Genomic DNA, 23737 nt, shown 5'->3' on the forward strand with positions numbered 1-23737 from the left:
GTGCCTGGTGTAGGTAACTAGGTAACTGGCCTTTAGCGAGGTCTCAATTGCGTATTATTTCTGTTAGGTTACCGTGGAATTTCTGTAACAACTAATCTTTCAAAATGTGTTTATCGGTCACAGTATAATCATAATAACTTCTACTTGATAAGCTCCAAAGCTGGACCAGGCTCTGCTTTCATTTGTAACTTTCACTTAATCTGCACGATAGCTGTATTATTGCCATTTTATAGAGGAAGAAACAGGGGTTCAGAGAGCTTAAGTCACCTGCCTGAGGCCACACATCTAATGCTGTGGTGAAGTTATAGCCTCCGAAGCCGGCCAGGCTCCCCAAGTGCCCAAGCCCGTGACCGTTATGGGAGGGATGCAGCCCGGCCTTTTGGTGTGATGGGCTGACTCAACTTTAAATAGCCAGCTGGGAGCCTGGCGCACCCCGGTTTAGGTTCACACTGCTTGAAAGGTGTCCAGGATGTGGTAGTCTCACCGGAAGGAAGCGACCAGAATAGCATATCCTGTGGCCACACGCAGGACTTCTCAGCTCCACCGAGCCCTGGGTAAGCAGCCAAACTTGCAGGCTGTCTGCAGGCAGGGCGCTGGTCTGGACGCTGCGTGAGCTGCCCCCGCGGGCTAACTTCATGTTTGGCACGCGTGGGTGCATCCCATGCAGCTGCTCTGGCCGGGGGATATTCTTTTCAGCTTTTGAGCCAAGGTGGCGAGTGTATTCTTCTGTCATCCCTGGCATGTCCCGGCAGGCTGTGAACCATCTCGACAGACCAGCTTTGTAAGGTGTTTCTGACCTGGCTCTTGCTGTTCCCGGGAGGCTAGCCTTCCTGCCAGCAGCACGCTATTTGAGATGCGTTTCTAGCCCAAGAAAAAGGAGCTTGAAAATTTAAAGTCGAACTAACGTGGCCTTTCAAAAAAGAATCAGAAATGAGAGGATATTAAATTGCAGACGCCCACACAAGAGACTGGTTTCCACTGACTAAACTACTTTTTTTTTGCTGATAGTAGTTGGAAGTGGGGAGAGTAAAAACATCTCTTCCAGCTCTTTCCATTTTGTTCCCTTAGTTTGATGATTGATTATTTAGGAGAGGGGGCCGGGGACTGGCTTGTAATGAGGGTCAGTTTGGAAGGAGCCTCTCACCTGGGTGAATACAGATGTGCCCGAGCACATGATAAATGTGCCGGCAGCGCTGGGGGTTGAGGTGAGCTTGCCTCGCGCTGTGTCACCTCAGCAGCAAGAAACAGGGCAGGAAATCTCAGAGGAGGCAGAACAGAACCAACAAAAATTGGACTTGAGGATCGAAGTCATTCCGAATGGCGCTTGCCGTGTGAGGTCAAGGCCCAGCCTCCCCAGGGCCATTTGCTAATAACCCAGTGGAACAGGTGTGACCGCCCCCCGCATACACGGGCCCAGTGGTTAAGTTGGTCCCTTATAATCTGGGCCCATTTCCTCCCCCCAGCACCAGGATTTCACTTGAAGGGCTCTCCATTACTTAAACAGCCATCCTCCTTCCTGAGCGTGCTATTCTTGCCACTTTTAATGAATGGAAATTACCATGGACATCTGTTGTCACTGCCCACTTCTCACCCACCCCGTTCCCCCTTCTTCTGGGAGCAGAGGCCAGCATCTCCTTCGGGGTCCATTTCTCCCCCACTGGAAAGTCTTGAAGGGGCCACCAGTCATGGCACCCCACCCTCCGGGGCCAGGTGGACACAGGACCCATCAGACCAAGCAGATCTTCAGCTTGGAGCAGCAGCTGGATGCCACCCACAGAAAAACAACATGGGGGAAGCTGGTGTAGCCTCTGCTGCCGGGACCCCGCTGCCCTCTGAGTTCCTGCCCTTTCTGAGCCTGATCTACCTCCTTTCCCTTCCATTTTGCAAGCCCCACCTCACATCTTCCGTACACCTGCCTCGGCTTGAAGTTGCCAGAGACGTTTCTGGGCTTGCGACCAAAGGAATTTTTGCTTCTCACTGCTGAGCAGACACATATGCACTCACTTTCCCCGCTGAGATTTGAGCCGGGGAGAACCTTTGGAAGAAAGCTCACTGAGCAGAGCGGCTGCCTTACCCTGGTCTGCTGCTCCCACCAAGCTGGAGAAGGAGGCTCTCCCCCTGCAGGCCTATCCCCTCCAGCCACAGCCGGCCCGGGCATCTCTTTCTGGGCTTCTGTCCTAGGATTTGCAGCTCCCCTTTCCTCAGGACCATGGCTGGGACCAGCATTCATCAGGGGAGGGGATGCCAGCTGCAGGAAGGAAGGACAGCGTGCATGCAAACGGTTTAATAGAAAGCAGCTTTGAGGGCAGACTAGTTCAGCCTTACATAAAAACGGTTTCCAAATGTGCTGAACATGACACCGGCCGTGTTTGCAGAACATTTAAAAATTTTCTCCAAAGGCAGCATTTTGTCTCTGCAGTTTTTTTGCTGAGTAGTTCAGGGAGAGAGAGAGAGAGAGAGAGAGAGAAATATTTGGTTTCTTTAGGCCAGAGTGCAGGACAGAAATCCTGGGGATGTACTGAAGAAGGTGAGAGAGGCAAGTTACTTTTGTCCCAGCTGCTTTTCCGCTGTGTTGATTAGGAAACAGGCAGGAGAAGATCATCTGTCCTCCCGCCTTGATGATTGCAACTTTCAGATCGGGTCCTGTCTGCCCTGTGTAAACCCCTTCACACGCTCTCTGTTCTTAAAGAGAGATCGTAACTGCTTACAGGGCCTTGGAGGGCCACCCAGCCTGACGGGCGCCCCACTCTACCCCGCACTCCTCCCTCTGCCCCTCCCCATCTCTGCAACCCCCCCCCCGCCCCCCATGCAGGGCTGTTCTCCTGGGGCCTTGGCCTTCCCTCCCTGGGGTGTCCCCATCCAGCTCCTCCATAGGTGACCTTCCTTGTCCTTCAGGCCTTGGGTTAAATTCTGCCTCTGCCCCAGACGGCCCTTCCCTGACCCCCTACCCCGGGGAGCGCCCCATGTCCCAACCTCCCCTCATCACTCTGGGGATGCAGAACCCCGGAGGTGATCACATTTCATCATTCATTTTTCCCTTCTCGCCTCCTCATCGTAACTCACAATTGTCTTATTTCCTTGTGGATTTCAGTTTCTCTCTGCTGCTGGAGTGTGAGGGGCACACCTGTCTTAGTCACTTGTGAGGAGGTAGAGGCTCAACGGCAGTGTCCTGGGTATGAATCGCAAGCCCTCTGCTCAGCAGCAGGCAAGGCCGGCCGCCCTGAGGGCTGGGGGAGCAGGAAGGCACTGGGCCTCCTGCAGTGATCCGCTGCCCCCTTTCCGGCGAGGAGGTGACCACGCAGCAGGTTGGTTGCAGAGCGGCAGCCCCCAGAGTCCGAGGCCAGTTCTCATCTGATCCCAACGGCTGCCTGGGGTTTGGACGGCGTGTTGCTTTGCTGGGGCCCCCGTCGCTCTGCGGTCTTTGGTAACTCAGAGCCCTGGTGAGGTGGTGAGTTTTCCTGTGGGCGCTTTTCCCTGACGCCAACACCCAGGGGAATATTTGGAAGCAAGCTGGTCGAGGCTTGTGAGGTGGTTTTCTTCCCTCACTCCCAGACCTGCATCCGTCCTTGGCTACCTTTGGGCCAGATGCCACCTATGGCCCTGTTTGAAGTGGCTGAAGAGTGACACCCCTGGGCACGGGGGCTGCTTTGTGGGCAGAGGGTCCTTTTCCTGCTGAGCTGGCTCTGGTCTCTCCAGGCCTGTCTCCTGGAACGTGGCCTGCTTGCAGTGGATCTGCCCCGACTTCTCTGAGTGAGGAGGGTCCAGGTGGCCTGGGGACGATGGTGGGGGAGGGGAGTGGCGGGTGCCGGGTGTGACTCATGCCCCTCTACTCCCCCACCCTGCGCCCAGCCTTCAGCCAGTTCCCCTCAGACAACCTGATTGTCAGAAGGCGCTGACTCAGCCGCCTGAGCTTGTCCAAAAATGAATCAGATAACACAGAGCCTGTGCTGGACCGGCTCCCCATCTTCGGGAGTCTGTAACTCATCCTTGTAAAGTAACCAAGAGCTGGAATGCTGCTTGCCCTACCGTAGTTACCCTCGTAGTTTGCTTCTGTGTTTTTCCATTTGAATTCTTTTCCCCACTCCCTCCGTCCTGGTCGTTTTGTGGTCTCTCCTCTTGTTCTCCCTGAACTGAGAGGCCTGCATTGCATTCGTTAAAGAGGCCCCAGATCCTGTCGATGTAACGAGGCTTCTGTTACCGTATTGATTTTTACCATTTTTAGGGGGATGCAAATCAGTATTGCATTAGGTGATGTCAATCCAGGCGCTGGCGTGGAAGCCGGCGTTTTTGCTCTGGGCCAGCCTTTGTCCAGAGGCTCATGGGACGAGGCTGCTCGTTGTTCTGACTGCAGCTACTCGTGGAATGTGAAAATATTTCAGTTCCCCAAACTATCAAAGCTGGAGCCCTTGTGTGTTCTCTGGCCCCATTTCAAGAGCTTAGCTGATTGTTAAGGAAATTCTTTGGCTATGTTTTTCTCTTAATATGGTAATGCTTTTTTTCACTTTGGCAGACTCTCTTCAGGGTATTCGACCAAGATGATTATTTATGGTTCTGACAAAGCAGTTGGGTTGTTGGGACTGAATTTGTAGGTGCCTCATCGGGAATGTCCCCTTCACTGAGGAGGGAGGGCATGCATTGCCAGTTTAGTGAGTGTGTAGCAGTGTGTTGGGGCCCAGGGTTGGCCAGCTGTGGCCTGCAGTCCAAATCCGGCCCTCCATCTGCTTTTGTAAATAAAGTTTTATTGAAACACAGCCATGCCCACTTGCTTATGTATCAGTAGAGTCTACAGCTGCTTTTGCTGGACGGCAGCAGAGTAGAGTAGTTGGGATGGAGACCACATGGCCCGTGAAGCCAAAAGTAGTTACTCTTTGGCCTTTCACAGAAAAAGTTTGCCAACCCCAGTGTGAGATGATTAACACCTCGTTCTAAAGGAGTGAAATGTGCTTGGACCAAAATATGCTCTTAAGACCCAAGTGAGGTGAAGCACGAGGTCACTACAGGGGAAAGGGCAGAGAAGCTGATCTCATTCGCTCTTGTGGGGACTGTGCTTCTTTGCTGAAGAAGGTGCTTCGGTCTTGCCAGATTAAGCAGAGAGAGGCCTTAGTGTTGACCATTTCTCTGTAATATAGGTAGAGAGGAATTTTGTGAATTTGAAGATGTTTTCCAAATTATTATTCAATTTTAAATCCTAATGATCTTTTAAGGTCTCGTCGGTTCATTCTTTCAGTTATTCCTTATTCATTCACGGAGTCTAAATATTTATTGAGCATCTGTTTGACCAAACACTGTGTTAGGTGCTGAGGATGTAACAGCAATGGGCAAAAGCCATGGAGCTTACGGTCTAGTGTGGGAAACAGGTAAACTGGAATAAATATGGTGGTTGGTACAATGAAGTAACAGATAGAAGAAGCAGGAGAAGGCACTGAGGCTGGGGAGACCCTGAAGGTAGTATAGGCAGAGAAGCTTATCTGAGGAGGTAACATCCTGAGACGTGGAGGACAAGCTGAGACAAGCTGAGACGTGGAGGACAGACAGAGCCAGCCAAGGGGAAGAGTGGGGTACCTAGAGTTGCTTAGATTTCCTTTTCTGCCCATCCTGAGGACCTGGACCTTGGGCCCAGTGCAAACTTATTTCCCGGTGAGTTTTTTAGAGCCTCCAGAACACAAGCCAGTGCTTCTGGTTAGCTGGTTCCTCTGCATATTGTCCATGTATCTTATTGGCCTTGGTTCTTTGGGGTTCCTGATCGTACTCTGGAAAGCTCCAGTTTCTTATGTAGCCAATCTCCTGAGGGTCTAGAAGTGCAAAGGGTTCATAATGAGCTGGTCACCTCTTATTCATGGCAGGATGGAGGCAGTTTCCCAAAACTGGTTTCCTAAAACCAACCACTTTCTATGGCAAGGCAGAAATAAGACATTCTGGTGAACTGAGGACTGACTATTCTAATAAATGTGCTAAGCAACAAGTCACTTTTGTTAAATAAGGCACCAGAATCTGATAATGAGAACATATGACTCAGGGTATTTCCCTTTTTGCTTTGGCTGCCAGGCAGCTCATAGAAACCGTTGGCCCTCTGGGTAGAATATTTCCTATGCCACCATTTTATGTCATAAAGAGATATGAATTAACTTATTGTAGTAAGCCCTGTGTCATTGACCATCTCAAATTATTTTTATCTAGAGGAGGTTATATGTCTTTAAGAATTTTTTAGAATAAATTTTACAAGAATGATATATCCTGCATATGGAGCCACATGAGCTCTGAGTGGTCATGGGTAATGGTCACTGTGCCTTCAGTTCAGCAGTTACCGAGTGGCTGCTGTGTGTTGAGCACTGCACCTACCAAACAGAGTGAGACCACAGCCCTTCCCTTTGCGGAGCTGGTGGGTATAAGTTGTCCCTTTACCCACCTGAGCCCTGAGCCTGCCACCGTATAGACGGCTGAAAACCAGGCTGCATCCGGAGTCCTTACCCAAACTGAAATGCCAGGCCCTGGCTAACCCCAAGGTTAGTCCAAACATTGGACTAATCCCAATTTTAAGATCCTGATGGATCTTTTAAGATCTGATTTGTTTATTTGTTCATATATTCACTTTCACATCCAATGATTTTCATAAATATTTATTGGCCAAACAACGTTGTAGCAGCAGTGGCTAACTTGAAGTCGCCAGATAAAAGTGGAGGGGCTGATAGATGAGAAGACAAGAGTTACACTTGATGAGATGGTGTTCCTCCTACCCTCCATGCCACAGACTATATACAGTCACTGGCTGTCGGGCTCCCGTATAGAAATGTTGACATTTCTATATGGGAATATTTGAAATTGCCAGCGTTTCTTGATGTAGCTTAAAGGAGTCTAAGTATCATGGTGGTGTGCATAAACAGTGAGGGGGAAGTTTGCTTCATTAGCCCTTTCTCTGTTTTGTTTTTTCGTAACCATCCTCTGTTCCTTTTCTCTCTTTCCCTCCATCTCCCCCACTTCTCTTGTCTGTCCCACCTGAACATCCCCCCGCCCTGGCCACCCTCCCACTCATCCCACCTCTTCCCCTCCTCCCCTCCCTGTATAGCAACGATAATATGTCAGTCTGGGGAAGCGGATGGGGGTAACTTGATTACACCGTCCTTCCGAGTTCTGCGCGTGTTGTGATCTCGGTGCTGTGTAGCAGATCCTTCCTGGCCCGGCCTCTCGGCTCACCTGCTCACTGCAGCCACCCTCCCTGGGTTGTACCCTTGACCTTGTCATCACTGATAACCTCTACGCGCTCTAATCTGAATCCCAAGCATCTCAGTCTTGGTCCACCTCCTCCTCCCCCGGCGCAGCTGCTTTATGGGCATGTGACCTGTGCCCTTACAGACCCTATGCTCAGAACGGAACCCCGCTTGAGGGTTTACTGCTCTGAGGTCTTTGTTTTAATTTTATCTTTGAATTTGTGCTTTGCAAGTGAAGTCTGATGAGACAGCGGAGTATGTGCTGAGGCTTAGAGCCTTGGCCTCCGCACTGTTCCTTTTCCTGTTGCCTTCCTACCTCCCCAGGATGGGTTCTTGGCTTCCCTGCTCCTCTGGCCCCTGGGACCTCTGACCCCGCACAGCAATCACTGCCACCCTCCTTCCCCCAGGGAGTACAGGCATGGGGTACATACACCCCACAGCATCTTGGGCAGCGGGTGTATGATGCCACAGGTCATTCTGCCGGCAGCGAGGCAGGGCTAAGCCTTTTCCACCCCATCCAGGTACCTAGTGAATCCTGGTGCCGAAGGAAGTTGCGGTGCCCTTGGGGGTGGTCCATCCTCTGTGGGTTGGGGCAGTGAGCTCTTGGGATGGGGAGAGACCTGGCTCTACTACCCTGTCCCTGCTCGGGCACAGTGCATGGGTCTGTCCAGTAGCTGGTGAGCAGAGCACTGAGTCTGAGTCTCCTGGGTCTGCACTCACCCCATGAAAATCTTTGTGCCCCAGGGAGCGTGACACTAAACAGCAAATAAAAACATCGGGACAGATGAAGAGAGAGAGAGAATATAGAAGGAAAAAAAAAGGCTTTATATTTTAGTACCTTTAATGGCACTTTCTATGCACTTTATGAACAAGGGGTCTCCATGTTTATTTTGTCCTGGGCCCTGCAAATTATGTAGCAGATCTGTGGTTCATCTGGGTCCACCCAGCTGCTCACATTTCCCTGTCCCTCAGCCCCTCGTGGGCTCACTTCCCTCCTTCCCCAGGCGGGATCCCTGTGTCTCAGGCAAGTCTTAGCTGCTAACATCCCCCTGAACTCTGTGTTCTAGTTTGCTGTTCCTTAGGAAGCACGCAAGTTCAATGGCACTGCTTCTTGCTGTGTATGGGGGACGCGCACGGGAGACGTGCTCTTTTCCCCCATTGCATATTTTTTAAAGAAAATGAAAGGTTAGCATAACTGTTTCCAGAAGACACATTGAATCACTTAGTTGAGTCTCAGCCAGTTGCTACAACATTAACCTTTGAAGCAAACTTCATCCAGCACACAACACCAGCCTGCAAGCCCCAGCCTCTCGAAAGCGGTGTGCTGGGCAGCTGGCGGATACAGTGGCTTCTGCAGATTCAGCAACAAAAATATTTTTGTAACAGGAGCAGTTTATACTTTGCAAGGAAGAGAAAGAAGTAGTTGACTTGCCTCATGAGGTTAAAAGAAAGTTGCCAATTTTTCTTTTAGTTTTATTTGTTCGTTTTATTGCTCTTCTCTCCAAGCTTTAGTGAATGCGGTTGCAACGAGAGGAGCGCTCAAGGGCTTTTAGGCCAAACCCAGGGTGGCCAGAAGCTGAAGTGTTGATGGATCATTGTTTTTAGGTCCGCTCTAGATGATTTCTGGCTGAGCCAGCGTCTGGAGAATTCCAGGAATCCCCTTTCCTCTTGCGGCTGTAAGAGTTTGCAGGGATCATCTGACCTCTTTGCGAAGTTGTATGGAAAGAGATTTATTAAGGACTCTGGTGCTTGTTTTTTTCTTCTTTTTTTTAAAAATAAATAAATTTATTTATTTATTTGTATTTATTTCTGGCTGTGTTGGGTCTTCGTTGCTGCGCACGGGCTTTCTCTAGTTGTGGTGAGCAGGGGCTACTCTTTGATGCGGTGCGCGGGCTTCTCACTGTGGCGGCTTCTCTTTGTTGCGGAGCACCGGCTCTAGGCGCGCGGGCTTCAGTAGTTGTGGCTCGTGGGCTCTAGAGCGCAGGCTTCAGTAGTTGTGGCGCATGGGCTTAGTTGCTTTGCGGCATGTGAGATCTTCCCGGACCAGGGCTCGAACCCGTGTCTCCTGCATTGGCAGGCGGATTCTTAACCACTGCGCCACCAGGGAAGTACGTCTGGTGCTTGTTTTGATCTCACCAATTTAACCATTGTCTGCTAATAGGTTTTTTTGTTTTTTGTTTTGAAATCTACCAGGTCTTCTGGAAAGATCCCTAATTGTCAGAGCTGGGATGACTTTGGACATCACCAGGCTCGACTCCCTTATTTTAGAAGTGATAAAACTGAGACCCAGAGAAGTCTGTCAAGTGGCCCAAGGTCAGAGTGAGTTAATACAGATGTCCTGCTCCCTGGGGCTGTGTGCTCCCAGTCTACGCGGAGGCTGAGGTGGTGCTGTGTGTGTGTTTTGTCTGTGTCTTCACTCTACACCACCCTCTGTGGATGCTGGAGGATAAGCCCATAGCAAGTCATCAGCCAGGGCCCTTACTCAGCACAGGCCTTTTCCTCCCTGTGGGAATCAGCAGTTGTGATGCCCCTTCAGGGGGAGCCCAGGCCACACAGCGAGCCCGTGAAGCAGGCAGCGCCACACAGCCGGGGCTTGTCTGAGGGTAACACCGTGGCCTGGGCCCTCACCCTGAGCACGTGTGACCTTGGCTTCCTCTGGCTGGCCTCTGCTCTGATTTCCTTCAGCTCCCTGGCCCTGTTGTGTGTCATCTCTGCTCCCGTCTCCTGCCCCTGCCCCGTGGCGAGGTGTGGCACAGAGAGGCTCTTTTTTGGTGGCTGGCTGTGCACCCTGAGCATCTGGGCAGTGAGCACTGGTGAGAACACCTGGGCTCTCGGTACCGCCACCACCAGCTGCAGGACCGTCGGTCCCCTGGTGAGCGGAACGGGCACTATGCCCGTCCCATCTGCCCATGGGACAGAGCACAAGGCATGTAGGGCATGAGAATAAGAGGGAGGTTTGTCTACACCAATGAGGCTCTGCTCGGACCACTTGTATGTGTTTCACGCTGACTGCCCTGGAAATGTGTGACCATTGCTTTCCTTTGAAGCGGACTTCTCCTCTTGCTCCCCACCGCCAAAAAAAAAAAACCCTGCATGAAGGAATACACACTCACAGCTGTTTCCAGACACGTATTAGGATTACCACTGTAAAAGGAACCATTTTTTCCTAAGCTTCGGTGGACTCTGATGGTGGCCCAGCACGCAGCCCTTCTCCTCCCTGCTGGCACAGCCCTGAGTTTGTTTTAGGTCCACTCCTGACCCCCCCATTCCTAACTCAGGCAAATCCTGAGGGGCTAAGGCAGTCACCAGGGCTATGATCCCCCCCGCCTAAGGGTGGTTGAGGATAACGTTATGACCAGACAGTGGCTGATGACCCACGAGGAAGAATGTGCTGGGCCCTTCTGGATCCTTAGCTCTTCTGAAGAGACACACAAGGGAGAAAAGAGTCTATCACTTCCAGTGGGCATTGCTCCATCTTTATGTCATGCCTGGAATGATGGTGGCCCTCCTGTGACCATGAGCCCAGGCTGCCGTTGATCAGATGGAAAGAAGGCAGGAGCTTCTTCTTGACGTTGTCGTTGAGCCTTTGAAGTGATCAGCCCTGCCATCACGCCCTTGGGCAGGTGGATGTTTACTCCATTTTGCATTGGGTTTTTTGTTACTTGCAGCTGAAAAAAACAAAAAACAAAAAAAAAAACTAATTGATGCACCCAAATCATTTTTAGTGTTGATCTATATTTAGCCTTTATGGAAGATTCTAGGCTGAGCTGCCCTTGGGGATGGAGATGGATTTTATCTCTTTTTACTGCTGTGTATTCTGCTGGCTTGTGTGTTTCCCCCCCCACCATCAGACAGTAAGCCTGGAGGGCACGGGTGGGTTTCGTTGATCTTTCATGTTCCCTGTGCCAGGCCCGTCCTCAGTGAATGCTTGTTGAGAAAGTTCTCTTTCATGTAGGCAGCGTTTTGTGGGAGCGGTGATGCCAGGCCTGCTGGTTGTTGTTTGTTTGTTTGTTGGCATCTAAACGAACGGTCAGAGCCTTCTTTAATCATGCTACTCACCAGCCTCTTCCAGGTTTTAGCAGTAAATCTGTCACACAATTAGTATCCTGCCTACGGCTCGTAGTTAGTGGTTTAACTCGGACATGGAGTCCACACTCAGGACTCTGACACCCTCGTCTGGGCTGTCTCCATCGACCTGGCTGGCATGGCCGATGACCCGGTTGTTCTCGGGATCCGTGTTCCCTTCCAGCCCCTCTTGTTGACTCTGCTGTGAGGCCGGCATGTAGCACAAGTGAGTCACTTGCGAACCGAGGATGATGTGCCTTTCAACCTGGACGTCCCCTCTTTCCCACTGGCCTCCCAGGCTCCTCCCTCTCATGAACAAGAGCATGACCTTGAGAACGGGCAGTGTGATGGACTCACTTTGGGACGCCCCTTGTCCTGGAGGGATCGGGGCAACGTGAGCTACACGCTCTCCTGGTGGGGCGCGAGGGCTCCTGCTCAGCTCTGATCCGGGGCCTTGGGGTTGAGCTTCTGCCACGTTCAAGCTCCCCATCCCGGCTTTGCTGTGTACCCGACTTGCATGTCACCTTCCCTCCCCGCCAGTGGTTGGAGAATCTGGAGACAAGGAACAGGAGCCGCACGCCCCATTCTTCCTCCTTCCCACTCTTGCTCCTCCCGGCGGCCAAGTGGAGGATGGATGTCTGCGCCTTTACTTCGTAGGCGTGTTGCAAGGCTCCTGCAGGATGCTGAGATGTGGGCTGTTAGGAGAGGGTCGGGCGTCTCCAAGACGGCCTGTGGCTGGGCCACTTCACAGGGAGGCTCAGACGGAGTGTCTGCCGCAGGGAGCCTGGAGCCGGCTTTGATGTGGGCGGCCTGGGAACCAGCCTGCGGACAGCAGCGTGGGGTTAAACCAGGAACGGGTGGCCCCAGGGTTTCCCACCCGCAGGTCAAGGCCGAGGCGTGCCTTGGCGCTTCCAGCCGTATCTGCTTTTCATCTCCCCCCCCCCGAGTCCCCCCGTGGAGCGTGTGTCTAGACAGCTGTGGAATAAAACGCTCAATTGCCGAATAGGAATTTGGCCAGCAGAGGTATAGCTGCGCCGAGCAGACAGGCCCAAGGTGAGGAGGGAGGCTGAGAATGAGCCCCACTTGGGTCTGGAGCAGGCCGGAGAGCCTGATGCTTGTGCGGCCCGCTGGCACCTGCGGGAAACAGGAGCCAAATGGCCCCCAAAAGGCATTTTGACCTCATGAAGGGCTGTAAATCTGGCCTGGCCCACATCTCTGCCCCACATCACTCTCTTGCAAAGATTTCTGCCTACAATTAGAATTCATGTTAACACCTACAAGGAGTGAAGGTCTGGGAGGTGGGAGACCTGTTCTCTCGTTTAGCCAGGCTGCTCGTGAGCTGTGAGGAGTCACTCCCTCTCTGAGCCTCAGTTTCCACATCTGTAAGATGGGAGGAAACATGCCCCAACTGCCAAGGGGGTCATGAAAGTGCTTTGTCACCTGGGAGGTAAAATGTCACCTGTGTCATTCCTTTCACGTCAGTCCAAGCTTCATAGTTTAAGAATCCCCCTTGATATGTGTCCACTTGCTTATTTCTGTCTTATGATTGTCCTTTAGAATCTAGGAGATGTTTGAGTGAATAAAAACTTAAACAAGGTGATATTTGGTGTTGCCATCGGTGCAGGTTTGGCTAAATGACCACTTGTGATCTGAATTTCTTCCCCTTGTGTTGAAGTGAGGATTGGTCCTCGGGGAGACTCTGGGCTCCTATCACTGGTGTCCACTTGTCCAAGCCTGCATGGTTACTACAGTGTGGTGACTTCACTGCGCTGGAGCCAAGCTCATCCACAGGCTTCTCTGGGCCCCGTTACTCGCCACAGGCCTGTTCCTCCCCAGTGAGTGCAGCCAGCCGAGTGACAGGCCCTGGGTGTTCTCCTTCCCTCCTGGGGGTCTCTCCCCTCCGTCCTCACAGCTTCTGCCCCCCAAGAGCGTGTGCCTCCTTTTCCCATCCCCTGGGCCTGAGCTCAGACTTGGAAGAGGGGAGTTCCAGGGAGCGCTGTCTTTGGGCCCCTGTGCCTTCTAAACCCCCTGAGATGCATGGGCCTGGGTCTGGCCCCCTTCCTAGGGGGTGGAGGTGGAGGAGCAGGGGTGGGGGATGAGCAAATGCTAATTCAGACCTCCGCAGTGAGTCCTGCCCTGTAACTTTCTGATGTGGTTCTCGGATTGTGGCTGAGCTCATGTGGGCTGGGCCCGCCTTTCTGTGTTTGAACTTGAACTCTTGCCTTGAAGCTGGTGAAAAGCAACTGTAATCTTGGGCAGCCTGGCAAACCCAGCCCAGGAGCCTTCGCCACTGTGTCCCCTTGCCCACCCCCCAAGCCCAACCCTGAAAGCAGTCCCTGGGCTCTGAAGCAGTGGTAGTGTCCCTGGCGGGCCTCCCCCAGAGCGGCCAGTGCTCGTCCCGGGCCCTGACTCCTGCCCACCCACCCGCTGTGGCTACTGGATGAAGTCATTCCTGGCAGGGGCGGCTGGCACGGGCCCAGGGTAAACAGGCCATGCTGAGCTCGTTGGCGTGCTTCTGGATGAGCTCGGGGAGTGGGGACTGCAGGCTGCCCCCTCCAGAGCAGTACCACACACGCCAGCCTCAGGCGACCGCAAGGGCAAAGTGTCACTGTCACGGCAGGCCTGTGCCACCAGCCTCCTCCTAGGTGGAGGGCTGGGTGACACACGCTACTTTGTGGGAGTTTCGTTGGTGGGGTTTCCCGCACTGAGTCTGCACAGACCCTGATATTAATAACAATAACCAACACATCTGATGCTTACGTGTCCCAATTATATGATGCTTAACTGAGCCAGGTGCTCTTCAAAGAGCCGTTCAGGTCTCAAGTCGCTTAATTCTCACAGCACACCAATGAGATAAGTGTGCTGCGTTATTCCCATTTTCCAGATGAGAACACTGAGGACCAGAGTGGCTGTAAGCTCGGGCCAGGATCTAATCAGGCCGCCTGGTCCCAGGTCTGTGCTCTTCACTGTGGTGCTCTTCTAGGCTTCTCAGTACCTGTGATCTGAGGGGCATCCTTTCTCATGCAGCCCCTTAAAGTTTTAGGTCTTGGATCCCTTCTTCAGTATCCCTTCTTCCGCCTTGAGTTTTCTGAGCCAGCTTGTTCCTGACCAGCATCTGCCTTATTTGGGGTCAGAGGGGGTTCTTTGTGACTCAGTACCTTGTGGTGGATGAGAGTCTGGGTTCGGGGTTGCACTTTTAAATCCCTGGCCGGTCTCAAGTCACCCAGTTGCTTGGAGTCTCAGTTTCTTCATCTGTTAAATGGGCCCAGTGATCTCCCCATCTCATCAGCTGGTGTCTGCTTCATCCCTGGCGAAGGAAGTGCTAAGTAACCGCTGGTTTCCACCCCCTGCACCCTCCCAGCCTCCTCTCCTCTTTCCTTCTTTTTCGAGGTGGACGAACATGAGGGCTCTTACCTCGCAATTAGCACTGGGCCTGGGCCAGCTCTTTGCCTTCTGGGCTGGTCCACACTGTTCAGAGCAGCTGCTCATTTTGTCTCAGGAAACAAAGGAGAAAGGAACTCGGCGGTTTGCCTGGCTCCAGGGAGGAACGGAGGGAAGAGAGCTTAGAGCCTTCTCAGACCGAAGCCCAGCTCCCAGCCCTAGTGACGAGAGCTGGCTTTATTTTGTCTAGTTTGGGTTTGAAGAGTAGTTTGGGGCTTCTGACTCTGCCTGGCCTTCACAGGGCACTGGGGATCAACCAGGCTTTGTTGGGTTTATCAGCCCGCCAGGGACGGGAGCAGAGGGGGTTGATGGAAGGCCTTTCCGGGCAAGGAGAGAGCCCAGCTTTTGGGTCTTGGCGTCTCGGGGCCCGGGATGCCTTGTTGCCCCCAGCCCCACCCCTGCCCCTCCCCAGGATCGCATGTGCTTAGCACAGAGATGCACCGGACGGAGTCAGGGCAGCTGCAAGCCCACAGAGCTCCTGATTCTTCAGAACCCAGGAGGGATGTGCCTGTGATAAGTGGGGACAGATCCACCCTCTCCCCTCCCCCCAGGGGTGTGGGCTCTGGATCCTTCCCTGTGGCTCTCTAAGAGTGCTGCAGTCAGGCTTGCCCCCAGTCCTAAACTCGTCCCCCTCTGTCTCCTGGCCTCCGGCTTTCAGAGCGAGTCTGTGCTGATAGCTTCAAGATGTGCTGAGACCCTGAGTTGGCCTCCAGTATCCGTCCCACGTCTTCCTTGGCGTGTGGCAGCGGCAGTGCGCCCTTGACTTGCAGCAGCTTACGAGGAGGCACTGATCATCTTGGGTGGGAGGGAAGATGGTCCTCAGCCGGGAAGGGATGCTAGGCCTGACCTCGGTTTCCTGCAAGGCCTGGTGAGTATGAGCGGTGTCTCTTGCTTGGCATTCCATGGCATCTGTGCGTTTGTCCGTTCTGTTCACTTAACCACACGCAGCAGCGCCAACCTTGTGTTTCCAGGGGAAGCTGCCCGTGCTACTGCTCGGCCGCTCCTCGGAGCTGCGGCCCGGGGAGTTTGTGGTGGCCATCGGAAGCCCGTTTTCCCTTCAAAACACGGTCACCACGGGGATTGTCAGCACCACCCAGCGAGGCGGCAAGGAGCTGGGGCTCCGGAACTCGGACATGGACTACATCCAGACAGACGCCATCATCAACGTGAGCCCTCTCCGCTGCAGGGTCGGGTGGGGTTTTGGAGAGCTGGGCTGGGCTTAGGAACCAGGGCTGGAGTCAGGATCCTCAAGGTGCTTTCAAGGAGCCCCTAAAGCAGGTGAGGCAGAGGGCTGGTCCTCAGCCTGTTGGCAATCTCCGGGGACTCCTGTGACGGGGACTTGAGATTTGCCAAAGTCTGCAGCCCGGAGGAGCTCTCCATGCCCCCGGCAGCCCTGCCCCAGGGTCAGCCACCCCTGGCTGGAGCTGCTTGTTCAGCTTTGTGGCAGGAGGGGTGCTCACCTCAGCACAGGCTCTGTAGCCCCCAGAGGAGTTTGCATTGCCTTGTGTGGGGGGGAGGGGGCGCAGTCTGTGCATCAGGCCGACCCATTCGATGTCTAATGAGGTCAAGAATTATCACACACAATCTCATCAATGGAATCTTTAAGTCACATTTTTCCACTTCAGCTGTTTCCCTATAGGATTAACGTTTCTAAAAAGCATTTCCCCCTACATCTATCCAAGGATTATCACACACAATCTCATCAATGGAATCTTTTTTAAGTCACATTTTTCCACTTCAGCTGTTTCCCTATAGGATTAACGTTTCTAAAGAGCATTTTCCCCTACATCTATCTAATAAATAAGAAACACAGCGTGTTTTGTGCACTCGCTGCCTCTGGTAGGCTTTATTCCCAAACTTTCTTGTGATCTTCATGAAGTAATGGAAATAGAGCAAACCATGTGGATTTCCACACCAAGCAGCAAAGTAGGGGTCACACAGATGTGGGGGGGGGGCGGCTTTGAAGATTTGAAATACTGTGATACTGGAGCAAGTGGGCAGCCAGCCTATTGCCAAGACAAGGAAGATGTGTTGGGTGTTTTGGGAATTTGTAGTTGGCCTCTGGGATTCAGAGCAAAAAAAAAAAAAAATCTATCCATCTACCTATCTATCTATATCTATATATATATCCCATTTATGGCACATCTAAAACTTTCTGAAAATTGTTTAAGGTCCTTTTTTTCCCAGAAAAATATTAGGTAGACAGGAAAAAAACTCTGGCAAGAACTTGCACTCAGGGACCTGCCAGGCAGGGAAGTAGATTGGACCATGTAATGACATAAACTCATAACCTTTTAATTTTTGCTTAATTTCAGTATGGAAACTCCGGAGGCCCATTAGTAAACCTGGTAAGGCCTTTTAAAAATCTGTGTACATGTCTTTTTTTTCCTTTTGGTTTCTTTTCAGACATGAACTTGCCAAAGCACATTATCTAATTCTTTTAAAGTGAAATCTGTGACTGTACTGTACCTTGCAAATTACTCTTCTTATCTTTTCTGGAAAGAGTAAGGCATGATGGGAGTTTGGATTGGAACTGCAATGCCAGCAGACATGCTTATGTTTCAAAGTTACAAGTAAAGGCATTGGAATTCAGGTCCAATCCAGGAGTGGTTAAAGGAGTGGGTCTTTATTTTGAAGGTGTCAGCAGTTCTGGCCTGTCCCTACGCTGCCTAAGGAGCTGGCGTGGCTCATCCACAAGGTTTGTCTTGGCCGGGGGCCCTCCTCTAAGACCAGGCTGGAATGAGGAGTTACCCCACTCACAAAGATGTCACCTAAGTTTATATTTTATTTAAGCAAAAAAGGGAAGCCTTAGAATCAGACAGAGCCAAGGTGCAGCTCAGGGTCACCCATCCCAACTCTCATTTACAGGTGATGAAATCGAGGCCCTGTTTAGCAAAGCGCAGGATGGCAGTGCCTTCTTGATGGTCCCTCTGAGTCGGGGACTGAATTCTCAGCGCTACGGGAAATGTGCAAGAAGTGACTTAAACTCTCCTGGCAGTTTTCCCTTCTAAGTCCGAGTTGAACGACCCTTTAACGATAGTGTTCAGAATAATGGTTGGATGGTGTGAGGCAAGACCGTTATACCAGGATTGTTTCCTAAGGTGTGGCGTTCACTGAACTGTGAATTTATCTTGAATTGAAGCACACCCTGTAGACTGGCTTCCTCCATGATTTGAAGCTAGTCTGTGACAAGCAGAGGCAGTGAGATGCGATTGTGAGCCCTCTGCCTCCCCCGAGTGCCCCCGAGTCTGCTCGGAGGTGAGGCTTTGTTTTCCTGATGATGAAGTCTGTCCGCCCTAAGCGCTAAGGTTGTTTCTCCCTGACGTCAGCAGAGGAATCTTAAGATCACTGGAAATGGGGGAAGCAGGAAGGTGTGGACAGCCATCTAAAGGACTCCGGCTGGGGCTTTTGGAAACGTATTCCATGCCAAAGGAGCAAATGTGCATTTTGAAACTGTCTATTGCTGTGCTTTCGGCGTGGTGATCACTCAGCTCTGAGTCGAGTGGGTGTCGATTCTTCCGTTGCTGAGATTGGCTTACGCTGCCCAAGTCAGGCCTCTCCCTCTACGACCCAGGACCCCCCTTCCTCCAGCTCCCCCCACCTCACACATTTCTCTGAAGAATCTCCAAGGCTCCTTTCTTGCAAATTCTCCACTCTCTATCGGTGCATATCTTCAGGTGAACCTTCATGGATTCAGTAAGCTGTTTCCATCTTGCTTTTCAGGATGGTGAAGTGATTGGAATTAACACACTGAAAGTGACAGCTGGTATCTCCTTTGCAATTCCATCTGATAAGATTAAAAAGTTCCTAACGGAATCCCACGACCGACAAGCCAAAGGTAGAGCAAGGCCCAGGCAGCCCTCGGGAGATTTAGGCCTGGGGTGCCCCGGGGGGACTTGGGTCAGGGAAAACGACACCCTGAAGGTCAGAAGGGAAAGGACGCTTAATGCACGCTATTAAGCCCGTGGTATTAGGTCATAGGTGTTGGACTATTTTCGACCTATGATCATGAATGTGTCATATGGTTCAATCTGTTATGTACCAGGCATGATCCTGGGTGATTTCTGTACATCATTTCACTTCATTATTCATTATGTCATTTAATTCCTTTGCTTGATCAGGTGGGAATTATTAGTCCCATCTTACTGATGAGAAAACTGAGATTCCTGGAGCTCATTCATTCCACAAATGTTTATTGATCCTTCTGCTTGAGTCAGGCTGGGGGTTTGAGGCTCAACAGGGTCCCTTGCAGGGGTGATGTTTACCTTCTACCTGGGGAAGAGAGGAGGCAGGTAGGGTCCCAATCAGGATTTGAACCACAAGCCGGGCTCATCCCCCTATGGTCCTGACTCTACACGGCAAACTGGGGGATTGAACCCCATGGCTCGTGGTGTACCCGGCACAGCCGCCAACTGGGCTGACCTTCTGTTGTCCTTTTGTTGTCACACCAGGCAAAGCCATTACCAAGAAGAAGTATATTGGCATCCGAATGATGTCACTGACATCCAGGTGGGTAACAGAATGTCTGTGTCTGTCTGTGTCTTAAATTTAAAACAGACCTGAACTTCAGAAGACTCTCACTGGCACCCCTAAAAGGGAAACCTTACTCTGCTTCAAGACAGCTCAGTTTCTGGTTAAAGTTAAGTAACATTAGGAAAGAGAGGAGGGCCATTAGCCTTGGCCTCTTGTTTTATCCTTCATGTTTGTTTCTGGGTTCTGAGCAGGTCCTTCCTTCTGGAAGATTCCACTCTTCTTTGAAGGCAGACCTGAAGAGCCGGGGTGTTCGTCACTCCCCCATGCCTTCCTTTCACCACTTGCTCTGTTGAAACTCACATTCCAGGAGTGCCCCAAACACCTCCCTCAGCCCCAGAGCGCCCTGCCTTTCCTTAGCTCTGCCGCCTGTGGCCTGAGGCTCCTGGAATGCCAGTCAGGCCCAGCATGACTGATGGGCTTGTTTTTCCCGAGCTGGTGGACGTTGTGGTATGTGGCTGCCAGACTCATAACATACTGGTATTTTAACCTTGATGAAAAAGTCTGGTGTGATCGTAGGAGTCCTGGTACCTAATGGCTTGGTTGAAACTCTTGTAGGTAAAGTTGGCAAAGAGCAGAACATATTGATATAAATATTAATATATTAATATTAATATAATATAATAATATAATATAATATTAATGTAATATTATATATTAATATATTAATTATTGTAGTTAATTAGCTATTAATTGTGAACACACGACTATAGTTTAGACACATGTAATAAATGGTGGTACCTTTCTCAGCTGGCTTGCCAAGACTAAAATGTGCATCAGGTCTTGTCTGGGAACTCTGAGAGATGAAGGCGTAAGGAAGGAATATGGGCCCTGGGGTCCAGCTTCCGGGGTTCTTGTCCCAGCTCTACTGTTTTCCTGGTTTGTGACCTTGGGATGACTTGACCCCTGAGTGCCTCAATTTCCTCCTCTCCGGAATGAGGATAGCTGTGCAGGCATGTTAGTATGTGGTGAGGACTGAGTGATTTCATGCGTATCAAAGCTTGGATGAATGGGTGGTGGCAGTGGTCACTAGCCGTGGCGACCCTGCCCACTCTTTATCATGTGCTTGGCACTGGGCCAGGTGCTGGACCTAGATGGTCTCATCGGGTCCTCACGACAACCCCATGTCGTTATCCCTGTTTTACAGGTGAGAAAACTAAGGCGCAGAGAGGTTAAGCAACTGCCCAAGGTCACACAGTCAGGAAGCGGCAGAGCTGGGGCTCCAAAGCAGGCCAACCACTATATTGTACTGACTCCTTAAGTGATAGCTACTATCAGTTAATAATAATAATGATACAACACTTCCCTTGCTGTTATCCAGTAACTCTAGGAAAGAGGCAATCTGAAGCAGAATCAAAACCCCTGGAGGAATTTTACGTTAGAATCAGGGAAGGAGGGGAAGCCGGGCAGGAGCCCCGTTGTTACTTGACATTAATACAGGTGCTGTTTGTCCTGAGCAGCAAGGCCAAAGAGCTGAAGGATCGCCACCGAGACTTCCCAGATGTGCTTTCAGGAGCGTATATTATCGAAGTAATTCCTGATACCCCCGCAGAAGCGTGAGTTAGAATGATTTTCCCTTTTCCTAATATCCTTGTGTTTCCTGAAGGTAGGGGGCAGGGGGCAGGGGGCTGTTCTTTTCGTATCAGCTCAGGTGATTGTGAGAATCCTTGACAAAATGGTCGGACATCCTTGGTCCATCCTGCCAGTCAGGACTTCCGACCCGGTTCATCTCAGGACTCATCAGCAAAAGGTTGCTTCCGATCTTCAGAAGTCCTCTTGAGGAGGGGTATCAGATGGAAAGAGTGATATCGGACTTGTTATGAGTCTCCAGAACAGGCCTGGCTGGGGAAAGGGGCTTGAAGGAGCAATGTCCTGGAGACCTCAAGCAGTGGTCCTGTCCTAGGCTGCTGGATGCATCTCCTCCTGAAGCCTTCGCTAATTATGTCTGTTATCAATCAGGCCGTACTTATCCACACCTCTAGAAAAATAACCCAGGGAACGTCAAAATAACATGAAAAGAAGTAGGTCAACTAACAATCAGGGTCTGTTACCTGTATCGACGAAATATCCAGAGAGAGGTGCTAGACCAGGGAGGGGCCAGCAAAGTGTTTCCTGGGGACCAGATCTGGAAGAATAGATTTTGCATTTTTAAGTGGTTGAAAAAATTTAAATGAGAACGGTATCTTAGGACACATGAAAGTGATGTGAAATTCGAATTTCAGTGTTACGTAAATGAAGTTTTACTGGGTCACGGCCATGCCCAATAGATTATACATTGTCTGTCGTGGCTTTTGGACTACCACGGCAGAGTTGAGTTGTTGTGATGGAGACCATCTGGCCTGCAAAGCCTAAAATATGTCCTGTCTGGCCACGTACAGAAAAAGTGTGCTGACTCCTGTGCTAGACCGTTAAGAACCATAACCGCTTGTTGGACACTGTCATACAGAAGAGCTACAGCCCCAGCAACAGCACAAAGCAGGTGTCTCACAGTAGAGCCATCAACTCATCCCTGTAGGAGCTGCAATCTGAGTTGTAACACCCATTACAAGCAAGTTGGCCATGGTCCTGGTACATGGTAGATGGTACATCCTCATCTCCTTTGGGGTCCATCTATGATAAGATCATACAAGTGCTGGTAGGCATTTCTACAATGGACATGATTGATGATGTGGCCTAAAAACCTCAAAAGGAAATAATGCAACCCATTGGTGGTTTAAGCCAGTCTCACATAAGTTAACTATTACCCCACCCTGTTTGCTCTGGGCTTTTAGGTCCTAAATTGTGCCTCTGTCGATGTAAAGTCGATCACCTTTCGTGGCAGTTAGACCAGGAGGAATGGAAACATTACAATCGCATTTCCCTTTGTGTTGCAGTGGTGGGCTCAAGGAAAATGATGTCATCATTAGCATCAATGGACAGTCGGTGGTCTCCGCCAACGACGTCAGCGACGTCATTAAGAAGGAAAGCACCCTGAACATGGTTGTCCGCAGGGGCAATGAAGACATTATGATCACCGTGATTCCCGAAGAAATCGACCCGTAGGCAGAGGCATGAGCTGGACTTCATGTTTCCCTCAAAGACTCTCCAGTGGACGATGCGTGATGACTCTGGGCTGGTGGCACTGGATGCCCAAGACGCTTGACCGCCATGTTGCTTGTTCAGCAGAAACACTGGCCAGCAGAATCCCTCTTGATAGGTCGTAGGCAAAGCCAGTGTAACGTTGCAAACCCGCAGGCAGAAGCTCGCCCTTCTGTATCGTATGTACGCGGTGCGCTTTTTCTTGCCAGCTTGGACTGCCCCTGCTCGGACAGTCAACGTTTGTCTCCTTCTTATCGAGTCATCATCTTAGTCCCGCTAAGGCTGTTGCTATAACGTGTAGGTAAGAGGAAGGTCCCATGGGAGCCAGGATGGTACCAGGCATGTTTATGCTTTCCTCCGAGTCAGCATCCAGAGGAGGGAGATGCCGAGACCACGGGAGGGTGAACGCTGGCTTCCAAAATGGCCAAAGTTGCCTCTTTTAGGAATCTCTTCAGAACTTGGAGCACAGTGTCTTGGAGTGTGAGCTATTAAAATACTTCTCATACTTTGCTTTCTGGCGTCCTTCTTTGCGGGGAACGGCTGGCTGGAGTCTCTTTGAATTGATTATAATGTCAACAGCCTGCTCATTACACGGCGTTGTCCGTGCGGGTTGAGCTTGAGGTCGCACCATTTATTTCAATATCATCCCAGAGGTTTTACCAGTGCTGTGAACACCGTGCCTGGCCACCCTGGCTTCATGAAAGAGGCCTGAGGTCAGTTGCCCTTGAACCTGGAGCTTTTCAAACTAAAGAGAGGCTGTTAACTCCGCACATCGTGCAATAAGTCAGCAAAGATTTTCTGGACCTCTGCTGTGTGCCAGGCAAGGCACAGGGCCGCGGGTAGAGGGGTGAATGCAGAGTTCGACCCCAGCGCTTCTGTTGAGAAACTAGGTCTCTTTCCGAAAGGGAGATCGTTCAGGAGACCAGGATGCGACCCAAGAACAGTCCTTAGTCTTTAGAAAGCACAGGTTGAAGCTGATTCCAGCTGTCTGGGGCTCTGAAATAGATCTTAAACCTTGTGGGGTTTGGAGCAGGGCTCCCGTCGATGTGTCCTTGAACAGATGCGGCCTTAAGCAGCTGTGGGCACTTTTAGCTCCATGAAAGCTTCCAGGAGTTTGGGAAGCTGGACCCATGAATATGGCGGCCAAACTTTAGCTTGGAAGTTTGCACAGGCCTGAGTGCCTGCGGGGAAGCACCCACCACAGAGGACCCTGCTTACACCCAGAGCAGAGCCTGAAGGCTTTCTAAGTGTCAGCAGTCAAGAGAGGGGCCTCGGACAGGAGGGAGGTTCAGTTCTGTAGATTGAGAGCTTAATCCTTCCTCGACCACGAGATCTCTATGAGCAATTCGTAACTGGAGAGGCTGTGGAAGGTGAAAGGCCGCAGTGAAATGGAGGCGCAGCAAAGCCAAGCCCTCATC

The 23737-nt window shown here is 51.3% G+C and overlaps 1 protein-coding gene across 1 annotated transcript in view; it reads left to right on the plus strand.

The window, feature by feature from the left end:
- The window catches only part of HTRA1 (HtrA serine peptidase 1), a 56700-nt gene extending 33871 nt beyond the window's left edge, over nucleotides 1-22829 (plus strand). The window contains exons 4-9 of the mRNA XM_068548699.1: nucleotides 15683-15877; nucleotides 17027-17059; nucleotides 18435-18549; nucleotides 19163-19220; nucleotides 20702-20797; nucleotides 22115-22829. Coding sequence (XP_068404800.1) covers nucleotides 15683-15877; nucleotides 17027-17059; nucleotides 18435-18549; nucleotides 19163-19220; nucleotides 20702-20797; nucleotides 22115-22283 — 666 coding nt within the window. The 3' untranslated portion in view covers nucleotides 22284-22829. The remainder of the gene's footprint in view (nucleotides 1-15682; nucleotides 15878-17026; nucleotides 17060-18434; nucleotides 18550-19162; nucleotides 19221-20701; nucleotides 20798-22114) is intronic.
- The last annotated feature ends 908 nt before the right edge of the window (nucleotides 22830-23737 follow it).

Source organism: Eschrichtius robustus, chromosome 7, assembly GCF_028021215.1.
Source record: "Eschrichtius robustus isolate mEscRob2 chromosome 7, mEscRob2.pri, whole genome shotgun sequence".
Taxonomy (NCBI): domain Eukaryota; kingdom Metazoa; phylum Chordata; class Mammalia; order Artiodactyla; family Eschrichtiidae; genus Eschrichtius; species Eschrichtius robustus.